Genomic DNA, 26,898 nt, shown 5'->3' with positions numbered 1-26,898 from the left:
TTCCCTCAGCCTCTCCTTGTAAGTTATGTGCCCCAGCCCCCAATCATTTTCATTGCCCTCCACTGGACTCTCTCCAATTTGTCCACAATCATTTACATTGTGTGTTTATCTCTGTATTGTTTTTTGTCTATTTAAACAAAGGCTATCCCCTGTCCTACTAACAACTTACATTGATATAGTGCTTTTTATCCCAAAATATATCAAAATGCTTTACAAACTTAAAATAATATGCAGAGCAATCACTTCACCACCAGTGAAATGCAGCCATCTCTAAAGTGACACCCAGTTTCTGATTAGGACAGCACAGCAACATTACGCAGTAGATGAGCCATGAAGGGAAGATGAGAATGAGAACCACTGGTACACAATATTATGTTCCATAAAGCCCCTCTATGGACCCGGCAGAGCTGTTTCTGTTACAGTAGTAGATCATCTGATAGTCTTCAAACAATGATACTTCTTGCTTGGTGGTAGCCAAGGCACCTTTTAGGGTTTCCAGAGACATTTTTGGTCAATTAAAAATAAAAGCCCTCTCTGCACCCTCAGTAGCTGCTTCTTATCTTTCAACTGTAATCAAATTTCTTTGCAGGTAACACTAAAATTGGAAGGTGTAACATGGAAAGAGGAAGAACCTTAGCTACAAAGTGGGCAGGAGGAAGAAGGGAAATGTTATTAAGCGACTCACCTTAGTGTACTGGGTACAGTATTTTCATCTTCTTAAAATAGATGTAAAATACTTTTTCGTGTAATTAAGCACCAGTTTTGTCTCAGAATAGAGAGGGGAATGTCTACGAAAGGTTCATAATCTTAAGAAGTGATCTCCAACATGGAAAGGAACCACAGATATCCAACTGAAATGGCAGGCAAATTCAGTTCAGCAGCATATAATTACAGACTTAGAATTGGCCAAGGATTAGCAAAAAGTTCCATATGCTCTTTAAATGCTCACAGCAGTTACATCATTGTTTTAGGTCTTAGTTGTAAACCAACATCTGCAGCACAGTGCCTTCTAACAGCATGCAGATACCGTCAGTACTCACCTAGAGGTAAGAGGTACTCCTATTCACTCTCCAAGATCATTTCTTGCAACTCCCATCCAACTACTGAGAAGAACCAACTCTCATAAGACCTGACAAGATTCCAATGCACACACCACAATGGAATGTTATTCAGGACAGAAACTGACTACCTCTATCAGCCAGTTAGAATTTTCCTGACATTCTGAGCAGCTGTGTAAATGGATGTGCAAACTAAAGGCCTAATCCTGCACCATTAAAGTCAATGGAGCAGATTTGGGCTCTAAGGTAGTTGGTTAGTGAGAAGGAAATCAAGCATGGTCTAGCTCTGTGGGTAACTTACTTTCTGAATAGGAAATAAAAAAAATAGTTATTTCATAATTCAATACCAGATTCTGTTTTCAGAAAAGCTACCCTGCACAGAGAATTGTTCATATAGGTCCTGATCCAAGGCTCACTGAAATAATGGGAATCTTTCCCTGGATTTCAATGTAAGTTTTGACCTTTGGTTTATTTTCAGGTATATGTTACTTAGCTTTGTGTTTAATTCGGTAAAGTGTGTGCTTTAGATTTGAAAAACACACACATTATGCAATAAATAAGCATGACTGGTAATTTTGCTACAAAGAAAATCAGCATAAGGATTCATGAAAATCACAAGTCAAAAAAACTGGTTTGCTAAAGGTCATCTCCATACAAAAACTTTAATCAAATTCTTTAATAAAAACCATTTTGTTAAAAATCAACATTGTTATGATTGGAATTTTTATACAGAAAATGAATCAGAAGTTACAAAAGCAACTGACATTACATAATAAATATAACTGGAATTAATACATATGAGAACAGTACTACAGCATCTCTTTATAAACATTAAAAATGATTATCTCTATGGCATGTTAATTTAACATCTCAATTATAAAATCCTCTTTGCTTTGTGTTAAACGAACACATACTAATTATTTATTCTTGCACTAAAAATGTTAAAAGCTGCTTTTTCATGGTATGAGGGTCCAGGCATCTGAGCATGGCCCTCTCCATCAGCCCTCTGAGCATGCCACAAGAAGCTGGCAGATGTGCTCATCATCCATCATGGACCTTTTGTAAGTGTTTGGTTGGAGACATTCATGAAGAAATGTTGTTCTCTCCAAAATTATGTATGGCAGCTGGAATTGAAGATTATAAATCAACAGCCCTATGTATGCACAGCTGGGGATAACAGGCCAGATTCTGGCCCATGTTAGTCCTTTGTGTTGCTGCAGTATTGAAAAAGGGGTGTGAAGTTATTCTGAATGGGCAGGTCAGAGTTCCACTGGCAAGAAGAATGCTAGCCTGGTGCTGAGACAGCATAGCTGACTCTCCGATACACCCTCCTGGCACCCCTTGGGAAGGGGGCGTACCAGCAGCATGGTTGAGGGAGACAGGATGACCAGAGCACACTGTGCTCCTGTGATCCCGGGGCAGCGTAGCAGTCCCTTGGGGCTCTTACAAAACTAACTAAATTTAGATAGCTCTGCAGCCAGACTAGTCCCTGGCTGCCAAGAGGATGAGGGAAGCATAAAGGTGGCTTAAAGCCACCTTTGTCTCCCTCTCTCCTCAGCTATGCTGAGCACAAGTCTGACACAATTAGAGATCTATTCTAGCCTGATATATCTGGGACCAAACAACTTCTTGCATGACAAGAACTTCTGTTAAGATGTGAAAAAAGCTGCTGATCCTGAGATACTTGTTTTCTATGTAGGGTCTTCTGTGACTCACTATAGCATGAGTGCCTTTTACATTCTCTTTTCACCTATTCCTTTATTCTAGGTGACGGCCTGTCGTTCCCTGCTTACTACATGTTCCTTTTCATAAAGATGAACTTACATGTGCCTTCCCCTAACATCACAAGGAGGCACTCTGAATGTATCACTGACAGCAAATGTCAATAGCCAAAGGGAGGTACTCCACATCAAGGGTAACACACTACTAGCTGCCTTCAGATAAAACACCATATTCCACACCATTTTCCTAAGTCAGCTGGCTGATGTGGGAGTCCAGTGGTTGCTCCCGAATGCAGGCTCTCTCGCATAACAGCACATTGCACCATTAGCCAACTCCTGTGCTTATATTTCTATGCATTTTACATTAAATAATAAAGCTCCCTGTGAACAGTACAGTACTATGCTTTATGCATCAAACTACAGAGTCCATTACTAGAGTTGAAAAAAACTTAAGAAAAAACACAAAGCCAAGTATACAAACTCACAAGATGACCTATTAGCAGTTCTGAACATTTATAATTTTCAAGAAATTATTTCTGTCCAATTATAATTTTTTTTTTTACATGGAAACTAGATCAACAGCAGGGGTCCGGCCTAGAAGATAAAACAAATATATACTGTACTAGTACATACCACACAGGGCTAAATCACATTGTAAACCCAACTGGAATTATTTAATTAGGAAGGAGAGAGGGAGAGGCAATGGGCTAACTAACTGAGAACTTCTATGGGTTTCTCCAGCATCAGTTCTCTAATAGGCAGTAGGCAACATGTTTCTGTGAAGGGAGAACAAGCAACAACTCCAAATTATAAGAATCTTCTATATTTAAGGCATTCCGGATCTCATTTATAGCACATTTGTCCCAATATGTCAGAGCACCTTCTCAGATTCTGCAATCACTCAACCTCAAATTCTATAAATCCATGCTATCAGTTTCAGTAACTTTCTGCCATCTCACACAAATATTTGGGTAGGTTATATTTAGCAATGCGCACTGTTCTCATCTCAATTTAAAAAAAAATGTTTGTATGACTTGGAGATAGTCAGATTTTGCAATATTTCTGGAAATTATTTTAAAATATACTGATTAACTTCCTCTTAACTCATTATTTAAATTCTCAGCAGTTCATGTGTTTTATTTTCAGTGGGGAGTTCAAACCCACTTCAATTAGGAGAGGTGTGACTATGGCATAGGTTTTCCCAGAATAGTATTTAAATGTGCCATGCAAAGCTAGCTTATAACAAAAAGGTTGATGGGGCCAGAACTCATGGCCTTCCAAACTGTAGGCTGAATTATCCTTCCTCCCCTCATTATCTCTATTATTTTTAATTCAATTGGGGAAAGCAAACAAACAACCAAAACCCAGCAGCTATATATAGGACCTGCATTAACTGCACTGAATCTGCTTTGAAGTGTTTGAACAGCCCAGTGGAATAATGACATTGCACAGCCTGGCAGGAGACAAGGGTGTGGAAAGTATCATGGGACCTTTCCACTGCCACAGGCAGAGACTAGTGAGAAAAATGACGCAGGTCATGTTTGGCTCTAGAAAAGCAGGTAAAAGTGTTCCCCAACTACTTTCCCTCCCATTCAAATCCACGAAAGAGCATTAGTGGTAGTCTTTTGGAATACCACCAATTTGCCCTGGCAGTTGCACAGATTTGATAGTGGCAAATGCACATACAAAGAGTAGACTGGAAAATGAGTAGGGTAGAAATAGTATCACCTCCTGAATGAAGAGGTGAGCAAATATCCAAACTCAGTTGCATTATATGGGAAACTGTCAGGAAATTCCCTCGAGATTATTGGCTGTGGTATATAAAAAATAATCACTGCAACTCTTTATCTTCATGGACTGTATTAGGAAAGATACATTAAAAAAAATATAACTGCACAAGGAGCCAGACTGGTCAGAGTAGGCCAGACCGGTCTATCTGAATGTGCAGTGTATGTTTCCTCTATACATATATTTATCTATTGAAATCATCCCTTCATAAGGCTTTTTAATATCTGAAACTTTACAAATCTGTATATAATAAATACTGTATTAAAATATTTGGATAGCATTTTCACACACAAGTTATATGAAAGGTGGTCATCACAGGATTACTTCTTCAATTTCATCTTCGAAAGAATCAACAGCCTTAACTGCTGGCCTGCTTGTTGTGTGCTGTAAACGGTGCCTATTTGGGTTAAAATTTCTTCCTTCACTGAAAAAAAAATCATCATCATCTTTAACTTTAACTTTATTGCTTTTGCCTGGAGGAAGAGCACTGCCGGAATCATAGTCAGCTTCCAAAGGACTTGAGTCACTGCTTTTAGGTGGAGCGATGGTGTTGGCACTAGTTCCAAAAAGTTGCTCCATTAAATTAGACTTTTTCTCTTTCTTAGTATTGAAATCTGTATTTTCTTTAGTATTTTCTTCTAAGACAATACTTTTTTGATTAAGCCAACTTGGCCTCCCGGATCCTTTCCCAAAGGAAGGTACGTAACTACCAAATGTCAAATCATTACTTGAATCTGTGGTTCTAACATTTTGCCGCTTCTGTCCTTCTGCTTTTGTAGTAACATCATGGCTGTCATATACTGGAAATCCATTAAACAATTTCTCTGTGGTCTCTAAGAACTGGTAGGTTTTCTCATTTTTCTCTAGGGAGTCAGATTTTGATTCTGTATCTGTGAGGTGTGCTTGCGAAGCAAGTTTCATACTAATAGTGTTTTGAGTTTCTCTGTCAATTTTATACATTTTAGCCAGCAGCAACTCTTTTTTTTGTCGGTCTTCTTCTAGTTTTTCAGTGTTGTGGGTCTCATTTTCAATTTTATATATTTCTGACTCAATTCTTGCCTCTTCTTCTTTAGCCAATAAAAAGTTATTTTCTTTTTTCCTTCTGTCAAATGCTTCTTTTTTCCACTCTGCATGGAATTTTTTAAAAAGTTATTTGACATTTTCTAATATTTAAAGGAATTTTTATTTTTTTAAGTCATATACAAAAACAGAGCTTTTACAATTCTTGCAACTAGCACTGGTTTATTTTTTAAAGAAGTCATTTTTCATAAACAATTACAATTAGACACAGGCTAAATCTTCTATCCTAACTTAAAACAACACTGCCAATTTTGTAGTGTAGTTGCATTATTCATCTCTTTTAGTAGTTTCATATTCTACTGATTTTATCCTTGCCCTGTGTTTGAACAGAGATGAATATAACATCATTGATTTTAATAACTCTGATTGACAGTGTGCTTTATATTTCTCTGTCAACATCACTGACTTCAAGACAACTTTGGAATACACTTGTTTTATGAAGTGCTACTGCAAAGCCAACTGGATAACAAAATACAAAATGAGTAATAATTTTCAATGGTTTGTTTTTAAGTTTTCCTACAGTAGGGAGCAATTTAAAATATTACCTCTTCTTCATTTGTGTATCTGCAGGCCATAGTGTGTGTTGAAAAGACCTCTGCACAAGCTTTCCGTGCACCATCAAGTGAACATAAATGATTATTTGCAAAAACAGCACCCACCACTTTTCACAGGTATAAATGGCTACATGAGGTGTAAGGAGGTGAAAATCAGGTCCTTCCACATATGAACTGCATACACAATGGATTCAAGAGTTTGTGGCCAAGTGATTGTACACACAAAGTTGCATGCACACACAAAAAGGCGATTTTCTGAATATTTACCCATTCAAAAAATAATTTTCCTGTCTGAATATAAAGTTTTAAGGTAGGTTCAGATTTGAACAAGAACAACCTGATACATGTGTACAGAATGGATCCCCCCGATCAGGAATCCTCTCTGAAGAGCTGGGACATGGACCTAGGTGGTGACAGCACTGACAACAATTTGTACTTGTACTGTACTTTATACCAAGCTTATGAAAACAAACTGCAACAGTTAATATTTTTCATCTATATATGGCATAGCATCTCCACTATGAAGGAGAAGTAGGCAGCTGAATTTCAGTGAGGAATGCTAGGGAAAAAAAAATCTTATTTTTACAGTAAGGTGGACGAGAGTGCTAATATTAGGACTATTTTACCCCAAGACACCAAAGGGCAGATTCTCAGTCGGTGCAAACTATCCATTGACTTTTTTCATGGATATTTTTTTCAGCTGTGGTTCTCCACAGTTGGTATTTGGCTTTGAAGCCTTGTCTTGGGGCAGTAACAGCAGGGCACAGGAAGGAGGTTACTTTGTATCCCTTAATATTTTCTGTTTTGACCTTGTTCATGTTAAATCATTTATTCTTTTTAGTGGTTTTCCTTTTCCAGAATCAATTTGTTGTTTTCAAGAGAAGTGTTATAGGCCTCATTTGATTGGTATTTTGTTTTGTCTAGATTTTCCAGCTTGGCAGTAGCCACAGTTTTCTTACCGTCACATAGTTTCTGGGCTTTCTCCTCTAAAGCCTGCAGTTCTTGGTCATGTTTCATTTTCTCCTCTCTCTCCCTGTTCCGTTCTTGACTTAGATGCTCTGCTTGTTCTTTCCATTCTTTTTTCTGAGTTTCCTGTTCCTGATGTAAATTGATAAAAGAAAGTGTGATAGAAAATTTCTGCAACAGCTTTTTTTGTTTATTGTTAAACACAAAGTCTTCTGAATCGGAATGATATTAAGGACTTCAATGAAGCCACTCCAATTTACCTCAGCTGGGGAAATGGCCCTAAAACATTTATCAGACCTAACATGGTCTTAGGTACTTGCAAATCATCAACTTGATTTTGTATGGCATCTTTAATAGAAACTGCATCCTGTAATGCTTCATACTAAAATGTATTTGTTCTGTGTTTGTATAGTGCCTAGCACAATGAAGTCCTGGTCCATTGGCCGGGAACGGCGAACCCCGGCCACTGGGAGCTGCGGGGGCAGTGCCTACAGACGGTCAACGTAAACAAAACGTATGGCGGCCTGCCAGCGGATTATCCTGATGGGCCACGTGCCGAAGGTTGCCAACCCCTGGCCAAGGCAGATCACCCAAATCTACTACATTTTAAAGGACTCATGCACCAAAGATTATAGATAACGGAGAAGAAGATTTTAGAACTGAAGACCTAGGAATCAAACTGCAAACCCTGAAAAAGCTTCAGCTGTTATAGAAAACAGCAACACAGGCCTCCCAAGAGCACCACCCTAATGCTCTACCTGCTGAACTGATTCCCAGATGTACAGAGAGACATATTCAAGATTTCAGTCCTGGTAATCAAAACTCCTCCTTGAAATTGATCCAAGCAACTTTAGGGAACCACTTCTCTTTCTGACATCATGACTTCCTAAATCATGACTTTCTTCTGAACTAACAGAATGGTCAACCACAAGGATAAAAACCTGTGAATGAGGAAACAAGGCTTTCCAAATATGGAATTTCCTTCGGGCAGAGATCAGAATGACCATGAATCTCAATGCTTCCTAAGCTAAAAGTTACACTTTTTTTTAAGCTTAGTTTCCCCACAATTAGAAAGAAAATATTACCAATGTAGGGAGGGAAACAAACAGGAGATCCTTGTGGATATTTCACTTTTAAGAAAAGTCCAATGTATTCCATGATTCTACAGCTATTGAATTTACAGCAGACTTGGTAGTCTCTACCTTACTTAACGTACACTTTCTTGCAGCTCCGCTGTGCATAAGTTACAATTCTCATACCCTTTAAACATTTGTACAGTGAGTGCAAGTAGATCTAAGGAGGTGAACTAATATCACCTTACACTTCACTTGAATTTTGGTCTTATGGCTCAAAAGTATTAAAAAAATCAGTGAGATACTATTTTATAATGAAGATGTTAACAGCAAAAAACATTGGGATAAAGATAACAGAAATATTTCACTCTTTACATAGGGGAGCAGGATTTGGACACTAGTGCAATGGGACAAAGCACTAAAATCCATGATTGTGGAAGAAGGCTGGAAGTTTTTGCGACCAGGGGCTGCTAACAGGGAGTTTCACAGGGGAGTTCTCCAGGTGAAGGAGGAGCAATACAGCACCCTTGGGGTAAGTGACTATCTGTAGTGTGTGTTTGTTTGTGTTTGGGGGTTACTTGCTGTGTGCTGAGCTTGTGTTTGTCAGTCTGTTTGTTTGTTTGAAGGACCGTGTGCTGTGGCTGGCAGTTGGAAGCTGTGAGCTTCAAAGGAAGGTCTGAAAGCTAGAAGCCTCTGGTAATTGGCTGAGCCTTAATCAGTGAGCGGGGCATTCATACAGGCCAGGCCAGGGCTTTATAAAGCAGCGCACAAGTGACCAGGGAGCTTTTGCGAACAGGGGCTGCTAACAGGGAGTTTCGCAAGGGAGTTTAGGAAGTGGGCGAGGGTCCCTTGCCGGTTCTATCTGTTTTCCCTTTATTCCCCTTAAAACCTATAAACCAACTACACTCAAAACTTCTTGCTTAAACAACCCTTTCAGCGGACAGGGGGCTGCAGACAGGGGAGTTTGAGAGAGAGTTTGACAGAGGGAGGCTTACAATGTTAGGAAGACCCGCAACACCTGTGCCAGCACTGCTTCTGTCTCCTCCACCTGCGCCTGTAGAAAGACAGAGCGCCTGAGCATGGATGCTTCTACCCAGATCCTGGTGTGGTTTTGCAGAGACTATAACTTGCAATTTCCACTTACTGATATCCAGGCTGGGGGGACCATCCAATGTGAAAGGTGCCTGCTGGTGAAATCTCTCAGGCAGCAGGTGGGAGAGCTACAGGAGGAGGTGGCTAGGTTGAGGAGCATCCGAATCCACGAGCAATTCCTGGACAGTGTCCATGTGGAGACAGCTGAGGTAGCTGTCCCAGTACACAGGACTGCTGATACACCACTGGTGGAGGAGGAGATGGCTCAGGGTGGACACTGGCAGCTGGTTACTTCTGGCAGCAGGCAGTGCTCCACCCCTGCTCCGAACCCTCCCGCCGTGGTAATAGGTAACCGTTATGCTCTTCTTGAGACAGGAGAGAAGGAATCACCCCCTACAGTAAAGGAGGAGAAGCCTCGTACCCCTAAGGCTGGGAGGTCTGCTGCCACCACTGCGAATAGGAAACGTAGGGTAGTGGTGGTCGGAGACTCTCTGCTGAGGGGGACGGAGGCGCCCATCTGTCGCCCTGACATTTCATCTAGGGAGGTATGCTGCCTGCCGGGGGCCCGTATCTGAAATGTTACGATGGCATTGTCGAGGATTATCCAGCCCTCTGACTACTACCCCATGCTACTCATCCATGTGGGCACAAATGATACTGCGAGGTGTGACACTGAGCGGATCAAGAGTGACTACAGGGCTCTGGGAGTACGGGTGAAGGAGTTTGGAGCGCAGGTGGTATTCTCTTCGATTCTTCCTGTCAAAGGTAGGGGCCCGGGCAGAGACAGATGCATCATGGAGGTGAATGCCTGGCTGCGAAGATGGTGTCGCCAGGAGGGCTTTGGCTTCCTAGACCACGGGATGCTATTTGAGGAAGGACTGCTAGGCAGAGATGGTGTTCACCTTTCGAGGAGGGGAAAGACCCTATTTGGACACAGACTGGCTAACCTAGTGAGGAGGGCTTTAAACTAGGTTCGACGGGGACAGGTGAGCAAAGCCCGCAGGTAAGTGGGGAACATGGAGACCTGGGAGATGGGTCGGAGACGAGAGGGAGTGTGGGCTATATTGGCAGAGAGAAAGGAGGGTCAGGACAAAACCGGGAGGAAAGATCAAACCAGTATCTTAGATGCCTATATACAAATGCGAGAAGTATGGGTAATAAGCAGGAAGAACTGGAAGTGCTAATAAATAAATACAACTATGACATTGTTGGCATCACTGAAACTTGGTGGGATAATACACATGATTGGAATGTTGGTGTGGATGGATACAGCTTGCTCAGGAAGGATAGACAGGGGAAAAAGGGAGGAGGTGTTGCCTTATATATTAAAAATGTACACACTTGGACTGAGGTAGAGATGGACATAGGAGACGGAAGTGTTGAGAGTCTCTGGGTTAGGCTAAAAGGGGTAAAAAACAAGGGTGATGTCATGCTAGGAGTCTACTACAGGCCACCTAACCAGGTGGAAGAGGTGGATGAGGCTTTTTTTAAACAACTAACAAAATCATCCAAAGCCCAAGATTTGGTGGTGATGGGGGACTTCAACTATCCGGATATATGTTGGGAAAATAACACAGCGGGGCACAGACTATCCAACAAATTCTTGGACTGCATTGCAGACAACTTTTTATTTCAGAAGGTTGAAAAAGCTACTAGGGGTGAAGCTGTTCTAGACTTGATTTTAACAAATAGGGAGGAACTCGTTGAGAATTTGAAAGTAGAAGGCAGCTTGGGTGAAAGTGATCATGAAATCATAGAGTTTGAAATTCTAAGGAAGGGTAGAAGGGAGAACAGCAAAATAGAGACAATGGATTTCAGGAAGGCGGATTTTGGTAAGCTCAGAGAGCTGATAGGTAAGGTCCCATGGGAATCAAGACTGAGGGGAAAAACAACTGAGGAGAGCTGGCAGTTTTTCAAAGGGACACTATTAAGGGCCCAAAAGCAAGCTATTCCGCTGGTTAGGAAAGATAGAAAATGTGGCAAAAGACCACCTTGGCTTAACCACGAGATCTTGCATGATCTAAAAAATAAAAAGGAGTCACATAAAAAATGGAAACTAGGACAGATTACAAAGGATGAATATAGGCAAACAACACAGGAATACAGGGGCAAGATTAGAAAGGCAAAGGCACAAAATGAGCTCAAATTAGCTACGGGAATAAAGGGAAACAAGAAGACTTTTTATCAATACATTAGAAGCAAGAGGAAGACCAAAGACAGGGTGGGCCCATTGCTCAGTGAAGAGGGAGAAACAGTAACAGGAAACTTGGAAATGGCAGAGATGCTTAATGACTTCTTTGTTTCGGTCTTCACCGAGAAGTCTGAAGGAATGCCTATCCTAGTGAATGCTAATGGGAAGGGGGTAGGTTTAGCAGATAAAATAAAAAAAGAACAAGTTAAAAATCACTTAGAAAAGTTAGATGCCTGCAAGTCACCAGGGCCTGATGAAATGCATCCTAGAATACTCAAGGAGCTAATAGAGGAGGTATCTGAGCCTCTAGCTATTATCTTTGGAAAATCATGGGAGACGGGAGAGATTCCAGAAGACTGGAAATGGGCAAATATAGTGCCCACCTATAAAAAGGGAACTAAAAACAACCCAGGAAACTACAGACCAGTTAGTTTAACTTCTGTGCCAGGGAAGATAATGGAGCAAGTAATTAAGGAAATCATCTGCAAACACTTGGAAGGTGGTAAGGTGATAGGGAATAGCCAGCATGGATTTGTAAAGAACAAATCATGTCAAACTAATCTGATAGCTTTCTTTGATAGGATAATGATCCTTGTGGATAAGGGAGAAGCTGTGGATGTGGTATACATAGACTTTAGTAAGGCATTTGATACGGTCTCGCATGATATTCTTATCGATAAACTAGGCAAATACAATTTAGATGGGGCTACTATAAGGTGGGTGCATAACTGGCTGGATAACCGTACTCAGAGAGTTGTTATTAATGGTTCCCAATCCTGCTGGAAAGGCATAACGAGTGGGGTTCCGCAAGGGTCTGTTTTGGGACCGGCTCTGTTCAATATCTTCATTAACGACTTAGATATTGGCATAGAAAGTACGCTTATTAAGTTTGCGGATGATACTAAACTGGGAGGGATTGCAACTGCTTTGGAGGACAAGGTCATAATTCAAAATGATCTGGACAAATTGGAGAAGTGGTCTGAGGTAAACAGGATGAAGTTTAACAAAGACAAATGCAAAGTGCTCCACTTAGGAAGGAACAATCAGTTTCACACATACGGAATGGGAAGAGACTGTCTAGGAAGGAATACGGCAGAAAGGGATCTAGGGGTTATAGTGGACCACAAGCTAAATATGAGTCAACAGTATGATGCTGTTGCAAAAAAAAGCAAACATGATTCTGGGATGTATTAACAGGTGTGTTGTGAGCAAGACACGAGAAGTCATTCTTCCGCTCTACTCTGCGCTGGTTAGGCCTCAACTGGAGTATTGTGTCCAGTTCTGGGCACCGCATTTCAAGAAAGATGTGGAGAAATTGGAGAGGGTCCAGAGAAGAGCAACAAGAATGATTAAAGGTCTTGAGAACATGACCTATGAAGGAAGGCTGAAAGAATTGGGTTTGTTTGGTTTGGAAAAGAGAAGACTGAGAGGGGACATGATAGCAGTTTTCAGGTATCTAAAAGGGTGTCATAAGGAGGAGGGAGAAAACTTGTTCACCTTAGCCTCTAAGGATAGAACAAGAAGCAATGGGCTTAAACTGCAGCAAGGGAGGTTTAGGTTGGACATTAGGAAAAAGTTCCTAACTGTCAGGGTGGTTAAACACTGGAATAAACTGTCTAGGGAGGTTGTGGAATCTCCATCTCTGGAGATATTTAAGAGTAGGTTAGATAAATGTCTATCAGGGATGGTAGAGGGCAGGGGCAGGGGACTGGACTCGATGACCTCTCGAGGTCCCTTCCAGTCCTAGAATCTATGAATAAGTTAAAAGTAAACCATAATTAAGGCTCAGCAAAAATACTGAGAACAAGAGACTGCTCAAATATCTAGACTAGAAATAGAGAAGGAGAAAGAAACCAAAATGTCAAATCAGTAGGGATTACAGTGAAATGATAAAAGGTAATAAAAGAAGCAGAGCAAGTTAATGATAGTCAACAGGATTCAGAGGAACGTGAAATTTAAACAGGGTCATGTAAAACCGTAATTTGGTCTATCTGAGAGCCTAATCATTTCCCTAAGATATGAGGATGTCTTTCCTAAAATATAAATTAGTCCTTAGGAAATTTAGCTTCTTAGGTGGATTATTTGGAACTATAAAATAACTCACCATTCTGAGAAGTGTCTCCTCTTCTTTCTGATCTGTTACATAAACAGAAACAAACTCTGGTGGTGGAGGAAATTCTATTGGTGAGAAGTACCCACTAGTCTGTACTCCTTTTGTAGTCTGGATTCCTTTTTTAGTATTCTGGCTAGTGGCTGTAATAAATATATACAAAAACAAAGCAAGTCACATATTTTTGTGTGTAATTCAGAATATTCCCAAATAAAAAGAACACCAAAATTTAAAAAAAAAAAAAATTGTCATCTTTGCTTCTCATGAATTTATACCTAGGAGTTAATAGTATTCCTATAACTTAGAAGAATACATAAAAGCATCCTGATCTAGTGAGGATCAGCAGGTTTTTTTTTAAATTGTGGCTGATCTCTATTTAAGAAAAAAAAGAAAGGAAGAAAATTCTATATCCATTTTGATGAAATTTTGGAGCAAAAACAATTACTTGAAAGGACAAAAAATAAATCCACACAAAACAAAGCGTTACATGTTTCTGAAAGTATCTTAAAGTCAAAGTACACCGCTACCCCTATATAACGCTGTCTTCGGGAGCCAAAAAATCTTACTGCGTTATAGGTGAAACCGCGTTATATTGAACTTGCTTTGATCCACTGGAGTGCGCAGCCCCGCTCCCCCCCCCCGAGCACTGCTTTACCGTGTTATATCTGAATTCATGTTATATCGGGTCATGTTATATCAGGGTAGAGGTGTACTTCATAATTAGGGCCAATGGGAACCTGTGGGAAATATTGCCAAATTCTAAGGAGCTTTCCCGAGATTCTGGGGAAGTGTTTGAAAAAGTCTGAAGATATTTTTAATATATCCACATAGTGCGTTATTTAAATCTACTAAATTGTCTAAAAATATCCCTCTTGGATACTTTCCCCCCACAATCTGCCAATGGTCTAAATTTTGTCTATTTCCCCTCCTTCACAGGTGATCCTTCTAGAGAAACAAAAAGACCAACTTTAATATTATAGGATAGTCTATTGCTAGGATTTTTGAGACTTGCAACCTTGTCTCTGTGGAATGACCTTTCAAATTAACCCAAGTACACTGGATGATGCATAACAGCAAGATATTTCCATTAAAGGGATCAGCCATGAAATAGTTTAAAGTATTGACATCAAAGCCTGCTTAAAATGCCACAGAAAAGACTGCTTGCCGTACTCCTGGTGAGTAATCTTACTGATTCAGTATGACTGGATCTGGCCCTATATACACAAGTAAAACAAGTTTTCAGTCTGCCTGCAGATTCAGGAAGATATCAGTACACTGATTTGCATTTGAAAAATTATCTTCAGTCAGATGGATTATACTACTTTTTTCAATGCATACTTAAATTCTGCTCTACAAACATCCAGAGAAATCCCTAAATCCAGACAGTCATGTGGAATGACAATGGTGCATATTTCCAATGGGTCTAGTTATAATCAAGCTACCTGCTTGATTACTAGTTGTGATTTAATAGCAAACTATTTCTAAACAAAGCCCTTTCCCCCTCCCCCCATGAACATTTGGGATAAATGTAAACTGCTGAATTGAGAGCAGACAGCCCTAGTTGTTTTGTTGGGGTATGGTGGTTTCATTGTACTATTATTAGGGGGACAGTCAAATAAAAATTACAATGCATGTCATTGGTTGTTTTGACTGCTGTGTTTTACAGAGAGTGAAGAACTCCACAGCCTGGGACAGGACCTGGAAGGGTCAAAACGAAACAAACACTTAATGGCTTGAACACTGAAAAAATAATAGAGTCTATTTGGTAGTAGCTTTTCTGTTTATATCCTTTTTTTAAAATTACCTTTTTTTCTTTGTGTAACATCTGTGTCTTTTTTAGGTGATGGCTTCAACATACGGTTAGCATATATATTTTTTGCATCAAGTTCTCTCTCTTTTTCCTGATAATGAATGAGGTAGAGACAGTAGAGTTAAATTAATAAAGTTACATCAACTTATATTTAACAGCCATTGAAATAAATTGTGGCAAGGCTAAGCACCTATGTAGTTTAAAGGAAAATTATATATATTTTGTTCAGTCTTCATTGAATAAGGTCCTTGATTATTCAGCACAATGTTTAAAGAGAATGTTCAATTCTTTAAATCACATTTCTAGTACATGGTTTCCTCCCCTCTCAAAAATCAGCTGATTGCCAAAATATTCTCTCACATTTAGTATTGTATCTTTGAACTTAGCTAAGATAAAACTGAAGATCAAAATTTTCATACAAAGGTGCTTAAAATTTTAGAAATCTAAATTATAGATGCATGTGCCTACCATGTTAATTTTCTGTATTATACTAGTAAAAAAAAAATAACATTAGCATTACTACCTGCTAGTGGACCAGGCAGTAACTCTGACAAGCAGGATCTGCTATATTACAGCTTTGGCAGCACTGTCAGAATTGGCCCTGGGTGTATTGTTCAGAAAGAGAACACAGCAGAGGACATGGAAAATGCAAGTACAGTAACTCCTCGCTTAACTTTGTAGTTATGTTCCTGAAAAATGCGGCTTTAAGCGAAACGATGTTAAGCGAATCCAATTTCCCCATAAGAATTAATGTAAATGGGGGGGTTACGTTCCAGGGAAATTTTTTTCACCAGACAAAAGACTATATTTTTTCTATTGATCTATCTATCTATCTATACACACACACACACACACACACACACACACCGTTTTAAACAAACAATTTAATACTGTACACAGCAATGATGATTGTGAAGCTTGGTTGAGGTGGTGAAGTCAGAGGGTGGGATATTTCCCAGGGACTGCCTTACTGCTAAATGATGAACTAGAACTCGGCTGAGCCCTCAAGGGTTAACACATTGTTGTTAATGTAGCCTCATACGCTACAAAGCAGCACGAATGGAGGGAGGGGAGAAGCATGGCAGACAGAGACAGACACACACCCTGTGTGTGAGAGAGAGCGATGCGCATTACCCCTTTAAGTACGCTGAACCACTCTAGGTAGATTGCCTTTTTAAGTAGGCCAGGAAGTGGAGACAGCAGCTGCTGCCAGCACGCTCCCTCCGTCCTGAGCCCTGTCGTGTCCATCCCCCCCCCCACCCCCCCGCTCTATGGAAATGGGGTAAGCAGGGGGCAGGAGCAGGGGGGGGAGGGACCCCCTGATACCCCCCCCCCCCCCCGGCACAGCAAGCAGGAGGCTCCTGAGAGCAGCTCCAAGGCTGAGGGCAGGAGCAGCACATGGCAGTGGGGGGAGGGACACCTGAACTGCCGGCAATTGATAGCCTGCTGGGTGGCTGCCGCACAGGGAACTTAGAGGAACGGGGAGCTGATGGGGGGCTGTTGGTCCACCCTGGTTCCAAGCCCCCACCAGCTAGCTCCAACGGGCTGCTCTTTCTGCAAGCAGTGGACAAAGCAGGCAGCTGCCAAACAACATTATAAGGGAGCATTGCACAACTTTAAACGAGCATGTTCTCTAATTGATCAGCAACGTAACAACGTTAATTGGGATGACTTTAAGTGAGGAGTTACTGTACCATAATTTGTGTGATGGTCAGCCTTGGGGATATAGGCCCTGTTTCAACAAAATAGTTAGTACATGCTTATGCAAGTAAGTATATGAGTAGTCCCTTTGACTTCAGTGCTTAAATATCTTGCTGAATTGGAGCCATAAAGAATATCTTTGGAGCAATGCAGAGATTAAAATTGATGCAGTTGTGAGAAAAATGCCATTTTTTTTTTGCCTTGAGCCATATACAATACAGGGATATATTCTTCTCACATGGCTCTTACTAAAAAGAACATAGAAATAAATGTTGCCTAACCAGGAATACTGAATTTAGTTAATAAACAGTGCTGGGATTCTTCTGATCATGAATGTATTTTTCAAGGTATCCTAGTCTTCTTTAAAGGAACACTGTCAACTTAAGACCCATTTATTTGAAACTAGCAAGTTTATTTAACTTTACTTGTAGCACTTTAGATTACTGAAAATGAAAGTTTTAAAAATCCTATTTACTTTTCACAGCACATGCCAGTTACTTTGAATTTCTCTCAGATTGGGCAGTTAACATTACTTAAATCGGTTTCACTTTTATATCCTCCCATGGTGTTTAGCGGTTTAAAAACAACTTCTTCCAGTGGAACTAAAAGTCATGGAAACATTTCTATCAACTGTAGGTTTCGTGAAACCTTTTTACACAATCTATATTTTGGTCCAGATCTGAACTGACAGCTTCTCTTTCAGGAAGTACTGACTAAGGTAGTACTAAATAATACCATGCATTATGATTTTTAAAACAATGATTCTTTTAGCCTAATTTTAGAACTTGTACGCCTAAAATGAGCAAGTAATTGCTTGTGCAGATAAAGTAACAATGCATGCCAATTGCCAGTATGCATGTGCAATTACTCAATCTATGTGCACAGCTACAGTAATTGCATATGCAATTTAGGCATATTAATTGCATGTACTTATTTGCAGGTATAATTTTAAAAACCCAGTCCTTAGTTTTCTGTACAGCTTACAGTTTAGCAGGGATTTCTGATTGTGTATTTGACCTATCCTTTTCCTACCTAATGCAAATAATAAATAAGGATGACTGACATTAACACATTCCCTTTCATACAGGTATTCCAGAATCAGAGTTTAGGAGATTAAATTTAAAAAGAGAGTGAACCCATATGGAGAAAAATGAAGTTAATTTTGCAAGGAATGATTAAAATAAACTTGAAATATTTCAATAATAAAGTACTCCCACAGCTAAAAATGCCTTAAAATGGCTGGATTTTAATATTACAGTACATGATTTTTACCTTTAGCTTTTGATTTAGTTGTTGAAGCTCTTCTTGGAGAGCTTTATTTTCTTCTTGGGCCTCATGTACCTTTTTTTTCTCAGATTGCAATTGTCGCTGGAAACTGCTGTTATTCAGCTCAAGATTTTTCTCCAAATCCTGCAGTTCATATGATAATAGAATGTTTAGAAAAGCAGCAACTTTTTAAAATAAACAAACAAAATATATACAAATACTAGTTGAGGGTCAAACCTGACTCCGCCTCTACTGTGGTACAGAGGCCATTTGACTTTGTGTCCACAGCAACTTGATCAAATCCAGATGTTAACCAGGGGGGCCAGCCACACCAGGTTTGGTTGGTGCCCAACCTCACCTCACCTACATACAGGGAGATAACTCTGAGGAGGCACTGGGCATTCACAATACCTCCCGGATTCTGTATGCTATTGGACACAGAGGCCATGTGACTCAACAGAGGGCTCTCAAACTGGCGTATTAGAAATAAAAGAACATCCCCATGAAAAACTGGGATAAGAATAAGGAGGGGGAGGAGGAGAAGACATCCTCACAATGATTTCTCAACTTTCCTTTAACCATTTTTAGTGAAGGTTTAATTTTGGGGGACCCTGTCCTTGTGATAGCTGTTTAACATGAACAGCATATGACGACACTGTGAGGAAGTAGAAAAATATCCAGAGTGCTTTTTAAGAAAAAAAATCACTTTTATCTCACATGGGATCGCAAGTGCTAAAATGCCTTAATTGTAAACCATAGAATCGTCGGACTTGTAGGGACCTCGAGAGGTCATCTTGTCCAGTCCCCTGCACTCAAGGCAGAACTAAGTATTATGTAGACCACCCCGACAGGTGTTTGCAGGGCCGGCTCCAGGCACCAGCCTGGCAAGCAGGTGTTTGGGGCGGCCGCTCCGGAGGGGGGCGGCACGTCCAGCTATTCGGCGGTAATTCGGCGGACGGTCCCTCACTCCTGATTGGAGCGAAGGACCTCCAGCCGAATTGCCGCCGCAGATCGCAGCTTTTTTTTTTTTTTTGGCTGCTTGGGGCGGCCAAAACCCTGGAGCTGGCCCTGGGTGTTTGTCTAACCTGCTCTTAAAAACCTCTAATGATGGAAATTCCACAACCTCCCTAAGCACTGGAATGAATTGCCTAACTTCCCTGACAGTTAGGAAGTTTTTCCTAATGTCCAACCTAAACCTCCCTTGCTGCAATTTAAGCCCATTGCTTCTTGTCCTATTCTCAGAGATTAACGAGAAGAATTTTTCTCCCTTCTTGTAACAACCTTTTCTGTACTTGAAAACTGTTATCATGTCCCCCCTTTCTCTTCTCCAGACTAAACAAACCCAGTTTTTTCAATCTTCCATCACAGGTCAAGTTTAATCATTTGTATTGATCTTTTATCTCTGGACTTTCTCCAATTTGTCCACATCTTTCCTGAAATGTGGTGCCCAGAACTGGAAAATATCTGGTTAGAGTATGGTAATATTACAGTGCAGAACTAATGCTGTTTGGGTTCCCAACTCTACATTTCCATACCTTGACATATTTGGATTTCACTTAAATTTAACCTGTCTTGAATTTCCTAGGTTTATAATGCTTGGGATTTTTAAAAAATAATTATACCATCTCTGTAATTTTTTTTACCTTAAATTTCCTATGTAGGCACTCAACCTTAACTCCATCTTAACACAGTCAAATATGACTATAAATACCAGACAAAAACAAACACCACACACAATTGCTAGACACTTAAGTTACTCTTATAATGGTACAGTCCCAATATAAAGTAGTTTTGACTTAAAAAGGGCTTTTTTTTCTTTCCCATGGCTATATAGTTTTGCTGACTAGGATGCAAACATTATGCACAAAATTCCTAAAATAAATACCTACTATACATGTATCTATACCATGAGATAACTTTGAACAAAATTATGATAATTCTTTGAGGCTGACTCCGCAGCCAGCCTATACAGAATAACCAAACATTGCATGGATGCTGAGTTGTATTAGTTTTCAAGAGAATTTGTTTTAAAAATATAATGTATTTTGTAGAACTTCAGCATAATATCCTCTAAAATCCCAGAGGATCCTCCTCTTATACACACTACCTAGTCAAGCAGCATAAACTAGATTATGAAAAATTAAATTAGCTGCATACCTTTCTGGAAGTTATTGCTAAATTGATTAACATCTAGGTTAAAAATGCCAAGTCTATAATATAAAATACATAAGATAAAACATACCAGTAATCAACATTATTAATAAACACATACATACAGTGTACTGCACAGATTGTAAAATGATTGTGCATAGTCATGTACAAACAATTTACGTGGTATTACTTATTTGCAATAGAAACCATTTTCCATTCACCCTACTGCTGTAAAATGGATAATACAAGTTAATGTATGACGCTCATACTGGAAAGAAGCATTCCTACACAATTGGTTAAATCGTTAAATTAAAAAAATGTGGGTGGGGGAGGTGAGGAAACTTATCTCACCTTAATTCTTTTCTCACTCTCATCCAGTCTGTTCTCTGCTGAGGCTAGCTTCTTTGTCAGTTCATCTCGTTCAGCTAAGTGCTTATCTTCAGAAAGCTTTTTCAGTTTTTGCAAAGAATTTTTTGTCCTGTACAGTTCATCCTCTGACTCTTTCAGTCTTCTCTCAGTTGTGCGTTCTCTCTCTTGAGATTTTCGTAAGCGCTCCCTTAATATTCTAATCTCATTGTTATGTCGAGCGAGGAGCTGAGAGATTTCATTTTCTGTATCTTCAAACTTATTCAAGGCTTTCTCCTGCCTGTACTGAAGCCTCTTCAGTGCCCTGTTTTCTTTCTGCAGCTCATCTAGTTTGATGTGGAGTTCAGTTACTTCATTCCGAAGCTCATTGATTTTTAGCAGTCTGGCAGAAAGAACCCTTTTTGTAACAAGATCTATATCTTTTGCAGGAGAATCCCTATTGAGGCTCTGGGAGCGAAAACCCCACCTTCTCCCTCTTTTGGCTGGTGCATATTTGGAAACTGGTTTCTTAGTGGCTTAAAAAAAAAAGCAGATTTTACTGTAAGGAACTCAGCAAAGCCCATTGCTATTTTTTTTCTATTTAAGCAGGCATCTTCCTTGAAATAAAGCCCTTCTTGCCTGAGAGATTTTTTTACAGTACCTATGTCATGGTGGTTTTCTTTAGAGAAATCAAACACAAAAATGTTTATTCTCATTTTCATTGCTACAAGATAGAGATTTATGCTTATGATACACTGCAAAGCTGTTATATACTTTGATTTTCTTCTTACTCTGACTTTGAAACCAATTATGCCGCTTGTAACCATCAGAATGAAATGATAAAGTAATCATCTGTAGTAGTTATATTTTTGTTCATTAATTTCAGATTTCATTATAAGTGTTTTAAATAGAAATACTGTATCTCTGTACACATTTAAAATGGGTGATCACCAGAGCTTCAGCTAGTTTTGTAGCAAGCATGCTGCAATTTTATTAGATACATTCAAAAGTACATATATAGTATTTCTGGGAAACCTGCTACTGTACTTGCTATAAAGACGATGACAACAATGGGTTCACTGCAGTTAGAAACAAAGTTCTAAACCAGTGGTTCCCAAACTTTAACAACCTGTGAACCCCTGTCACTAAAATGTCAAGTCTCGCGAACCCCCTCCTAAAAATGAATATTTCCAGGGATTTTCTCCTTTACCTGGGCATAAATTATAAAAGCCGTGATCTTGGAAATATAAAATTTGTTTTTATGACATGCTTATTACATACTATTTATTATTAATTATTAGTTATCATTACAGTATTTTTATTACATTATGAAAACGGCAACACTCTTCCAAGATCTCACTTTCGTAGCTTGTATCACTTTGAATAAGCCTGTTATAAGACAAGGCTCCTATGTTTCATCAAGGAGTATCCGATGTGAAACAGCATGAAGGCATTTAAGAAGCCAACTCAAAGAGTTCCTCCTACACAAGCATTCAGGTCTTGAGCAGTCCAGGCAAACAATGCACATTACAACAAAGCTTAAAATTGTTCATAATAATTTTAAAAACAATACTAGCTGCCTATTTAATTTTAAAAATAGCAAAAAATATCCACCTTCCTTTCCATTTCTTATAAGGAGTCTTGAAGTTTAAATCTCCTCAGTGTGATAGCTATGTTTGCTTTGATCTGCTTAGCTCTTGGAAGTCCAGCGGCTCCAGGCTGCTGGCCCCCTGCTGCCCAGGATCCCTAGGGACGGCTCTGACCGCCATTAGTGAATTTTTTCCCGAGAACCCCCTGTAACATTTCGCGAACCCCAGTTTGGGAACCACTGTTCTAAACCCTATGAAAATTTGTTCTTCCCTGATAAATTTTAGTTCTGTCACATGTTATTTTCCAAGGAGCATCCTCATTTTAGTATTAATAGATACTAATCCCAATTAATTTAAAATATTATTTGTATGTGTGTTTCATATATACAACATACAGATAATATTTTAAAGTGATTTGGGATTAGTGTAGGTATATATATAATTTTAATATATAAAAATACAATTAGTATATTTATACACACACACACACACACACATATATAAATAAAAGCTTATCTTTGGTCTTTTTGCATAGCTCAAACCATAATCATACTGCATAAGGCAAATAACCCATAGAAAAATTGCCATTTAGAGAACTGAACATATGCAGTTATTACTGAACTAATGCAGAATAGCCTTTAGAAGCAACATATTGGATGCCATCCTATACCTGCCATTGCAGCTTCTGAATCATGAGACTGGTATATAGCAGAAACACACTACAGTACACAAATCAGGTATTAGCTAAGAGGGAGCATGCACTATCTCCTCTATTTTCCTTTTGGCACTTACTGTATCTCCTCTATTCTACAGACAGCATTCTATGGCAAAACAGCAGCTTTTAAATCTTTTCTTAGTTTCCCCTAAGCATTTCACACACACATCCAATAATATTTCTATCTGATACTCAGTTTTCCATAGCTTGACCATATACAATACTCAGTTTTCCTTTCATATAGAGAGGATTTGGCACATTACATTCAGCTATGAAAGGGTTAGGTAATAATTATACCACAGGGCTACCCCCCCTGCTTCAACCTATTTAATGGGTTCAGATAAATCTACCAATATAGATCTTATTTTCCAATCCATATCAAGCACTCCAGAGTCTCACATATGGTTTTGCACTTTTGACCATCTGTATAAATCTGGGAACGAAAGGTTGGTGTGGTGATCCTGCCATTTCTGAAAGACACTTGACATGTATGCCTTCATGTCAACAGATACATTCAGTTTTTGCCACAAAACCTGAACAACCACCCTCTTTCCTCCACAGCACATTGCAACAAACCCATGGCAATTTTGTTTCCCAGAGACCTACATGCGAAGCTAACATACAAACAGGCAGGGGGACTTGACACTCCTTAGCACAGCTGAATTGAGCATCATGTCAGCACCAAATAGGTCAACAAAGAAAGAGGGGTTGAGGCCATGATCCATAGCATTTCATTGATTTGAGGCCTCATTATGATCTAGTCGGACCTCTTGCATAACAAAGGTCACAAAATTTCACCGAGTGATTCCTGCATCAAGCACATTGTGACAAACACTGTACCACATGCAGTATATTTGGGGACTATTATATTGACTTTAAGAATGTTATCTGTATCTTTGTGATACTGTTGTATCACTGATAAAAAATTATCTGCGAACGCAAGGAACTAAAAATCAGTGTGTGTGGGGGTGATTACTACAAATCCTGGGACAAGTAAACAACTTGAAAGAAGTACCACAGCTAGGGAGAATTGAGATTTTGATCCAATCAACAGACATGAACCTTTGTCCAAACCGTACTGAAAGGTTGGAGAGACAAGGGTCGGCACATGACTGAGGCAGGCTTAAGTATGTGTTTAGACCTTTTATTTTGTGTTTTCTCTGCATTGCTTTTGTCCTTAAATAAAAGTACTTTGCTTTGGAAGAGTTGTTTCATTATTTGCAACCACTTGCATACACTGTCCATAGCCCCTTTAAGAGAAAGCAAAGCACAGGTGCTGGATTCCAGTCAGGCCTGCTGGAATAATCACAGTGAAGTGCAGGGGGTTGCAGCCTAAAAGCCCAGTCAGAAGGGAGAGGGATGCAGGTCTCTGCCCAGAGAGACGTGAAGGCTAGAGTCCTGAGACTTAAGAGGGCACTCCTTGAGCAGACCAGAGGGGTCAAAGAAACTGTGAGACTCATAACTTCTGGTTGAGATAGAGTATATCTTTTAGAAAGACAGGATATATTATAACTTAAACTGGAAGTTGTGTGCGATGGCTCAGTATAAGCAGCCAAAACTCAGCATAGAGGCTGTTCAGTCATTATCCACCTTAGGAGCCGCAGAGCTATTCTCTTCTCACTTCTTGCTGGGTGGGGAGTAGGGTGACCAGATGTCCCAATTTTATAGGGACAGTCCCGATTTTTGGGGTCTTTTTCTTATATAGGCTCCTATTACCCCCGACCCGATTTTTCACACCTACTGTCTGGTCACCCTAGTGGGGAGTAAGTTCCATTACCTCCACAATCCCAGTCAGCAAAGCAGTTTACCAAGGGGATTGAGGTGGGGGGAGGGGGTGTTGGTAAGGGAGATGGGAGTGGAATGAATTTTAACTTTGGAGAATAATCAGTTAAAGCACTTTTGTTTTTGAAGCTCCAAGGATGGAAATATGAATATTTCTTTTGAGAAAGAACACACTATATATAACTACAGTGGAAAGTCTAGTAAAACAGATATCCATAACAAAGATCTTTGGGACATTTTGTCTAAGAAATTATAAATATTCTTCCCTGGATTTAAGTATTATATATACACTGTATAACAAGGGTTTGCTTCAAGAAATCCAATGACAACCTTTGGAACATAAGCAGATCTGAAGTTCTGTTTCAATTAGAGGATGGGACCAGGGCAGAATTCACGTCTTTTTATTTCTTGTCAGAAAAAAAAATAATTCTAAAATTAAGTTTAGCAGAATGTTATAGACAAAGGCTCATTTCAGTTATCAAAATAAAAGTTACAGACCACTTACCAAACATAAAATAATTTATATTTTCTTCCCTCAAAGTTTAAAATACAGCTGACACTAGCAGACTCTTTCAGGGTGCCATGTTTTGTGATCTACTTACCTTGGTAATTCACAAGGCTACTCAAAGTCTCTGTTTTGTGATCTTTTTTCCCATGGCTTGTAGACTGAGAGCTTAGTGTAAGTGATCGGTCAGAGGCATGAGATGCATTATCTTCATCTGAATAGTAGGAGTTGCTATTTTTATCACCATCCGATGTTCTGTCATGGTCAGAATCCAAGCTCCTTGTTCTTTCTCCCATTTCTCAAATCACAGTTGTTCTTCAGATTTTTCTCAAAGAATGTTCATTTTGGCAGGCAAGAACTTTTTAGTAGTTAGAGGTAAAACTGTTGACTCCTTTCCAAATCTTTTTTATCCTCATGTTCAGAACATGAGCTCTTGGCATTCATTTTAGCAAGCAGGGGCCATCATTCATAATGCATTTTTCTACAACAGTTAAAAAAAAGGAACTGAGAATATTTTAGTGGTTCAGCTTTTAGATTTCACACAGAAAACCTCCCAAAAAGGGCAAGATAATTCAGGATTCCCACGGTCTCATGCCAAACATGTCTGTGTATCAGCCTCGTCAATTATGTCAACAGGAATAGGTATCACTCTGGGAATTGCTCAATAGCCTTTTTGGGTATTGCGCACAAAAACACCCTTCCCCACCACCCAAAACAATGAAATGGTGGATTTAAGCATTTCAGCATTCCACATTATAAAAAGTTATAAAGAGGTAATATTTGGACCACAAAACTGATGACAGAATTCTTAAAATTTAGACCCAGAGTTGAGGATCACAGGCTTTGGGGCATTTTGTTTTCATAGTAACACTCTGCAAGACTAATGCCAGACACAAAAATTAGTGAGGAGACCCTCTGTAAACAGTTGATGACCAGTAAATGCCGACCTAGGCCTGAAGAGTTCTAGGCACAGCAAAGGACAGACAGGCGTGAAACACAAGGAAGTGGTTGTTATGCCTTGACCCCCAAGCCCCGCCCTCCCCTCAAGCCCCCTTACCCCTTCTCCCCACTCCCAGCCCCCTCCCCACACCCACTCCCAACCCCCTACCTCTTCCCCTCAAGCTCCATCCCCAATCCAAACTCCTTCCCCCACTCCCAGCCCTTCCCATCCCCCACACCCCATTCACCGACCCCTCCCTCTCCACACTCCCAGCCCCTCCCCTATGACCCCCCCAATCCCAGCCCCCGCCCCTTGCAATGAAGCCGGGTCCATACGAGGCTCTGCCCAGCCCCCGCCCGGTACCTAGTGCCGCCGGCTCCACGCCGCATCCCCTCCCAAGCCGACCCCCCCAGGCGGTTGGCGGGCCTGGCCTGCGCTGCGCTTAAAGGGGCCGCCGCCCG

At 40.0% G+C, this 26,898-nt stretch overlaps 1 protein-coding gene across 2 annotated transcripts; it reads right to left on the bottom strand.

The window, feature by feature from the left end:
• Positions 1-1,781: 1,781 nt before the first annotated feature.
• Positions 1,782-26,898, bottom strand: LCA5 (lebercilin LCA5). 2 transcript variants are annotated; one of them, XM_026654535.2, is made up of 8 exons: positions 26,801-26,898; positions 25,595-25,978; positions 20,913-21,442; positions 18,417-18,554; positions 15,438-15,534; positions 13,628-13,776; positions 7,161-7,299; positions 1,782-5,694 (listed from the first exon to the last, which is right to left on the bottom strand). In XM_026654535.2, the coding sequence occupies exons 2-8, from the start codon at positions 25,791-25,793 to the stop codon at positions 4,880-4,882; spliced, it is 2,067 nt and encodes a 688-aa protein (XP_026510320.1). In that variant the 5' UTR covers positions 25,794-25,978; positions 26,801-26,898; the 3' UTR covers positions 1,782-4,879. The 2 variants fall into 2 exon arrangements, with proteins under 2 accessions (XP_026510320.1, XP_029768249.1); XM_029912389.1 differs by lacking the exon at positions 26,801-26,898 and having other exon boundaries at positions 25,595-26,167.

This window comes from Terrapene carolina, unplaced genomic scaffold (genome assembly GCF_002925995.2).
Source record: "Terrapene carolina triunguis isolate 2854851 unplaced genomic scaffold, T_m_triunguis-2.0 Scaffold42, whole genome shotgun sequence".
Classification (NCBI taxonomy): domain Eukaryota; kingdom Metazoa; phylum Chordata; order Testudines; family Emydidae; genus Terrapene; species Terrapene triunguis.
Note: the sequence above shows the minus strand (reverse complement) of the source record. Positions and strands in the feature narration are given on the sequence as shown.

Bases quoted from the DNA above. Each gene is read 5' to 3' on its own strand.
- LCA5 (XM_026654535.2), bottom strand. From the start codon at position 25,793: ATGGGAGAAAGAACAAGGAGCTTGGATTCTGACCATGACAGAACATCG. The intron at 21,443-25,594 runs GTAAGTAGATCA...TTTTTTTTTAAG, and splicing joins TAGCCTTGTGAATTACCAAG to CCACTAAGAAACCAGTTTCC. The intron at 7,300-13,627 runs GTGAGTTATTTT...AATTTACATCAG, and splicing joins AGGAGACACTTCTCAGAATG to GAACAGGAAACTCAGAAAAA.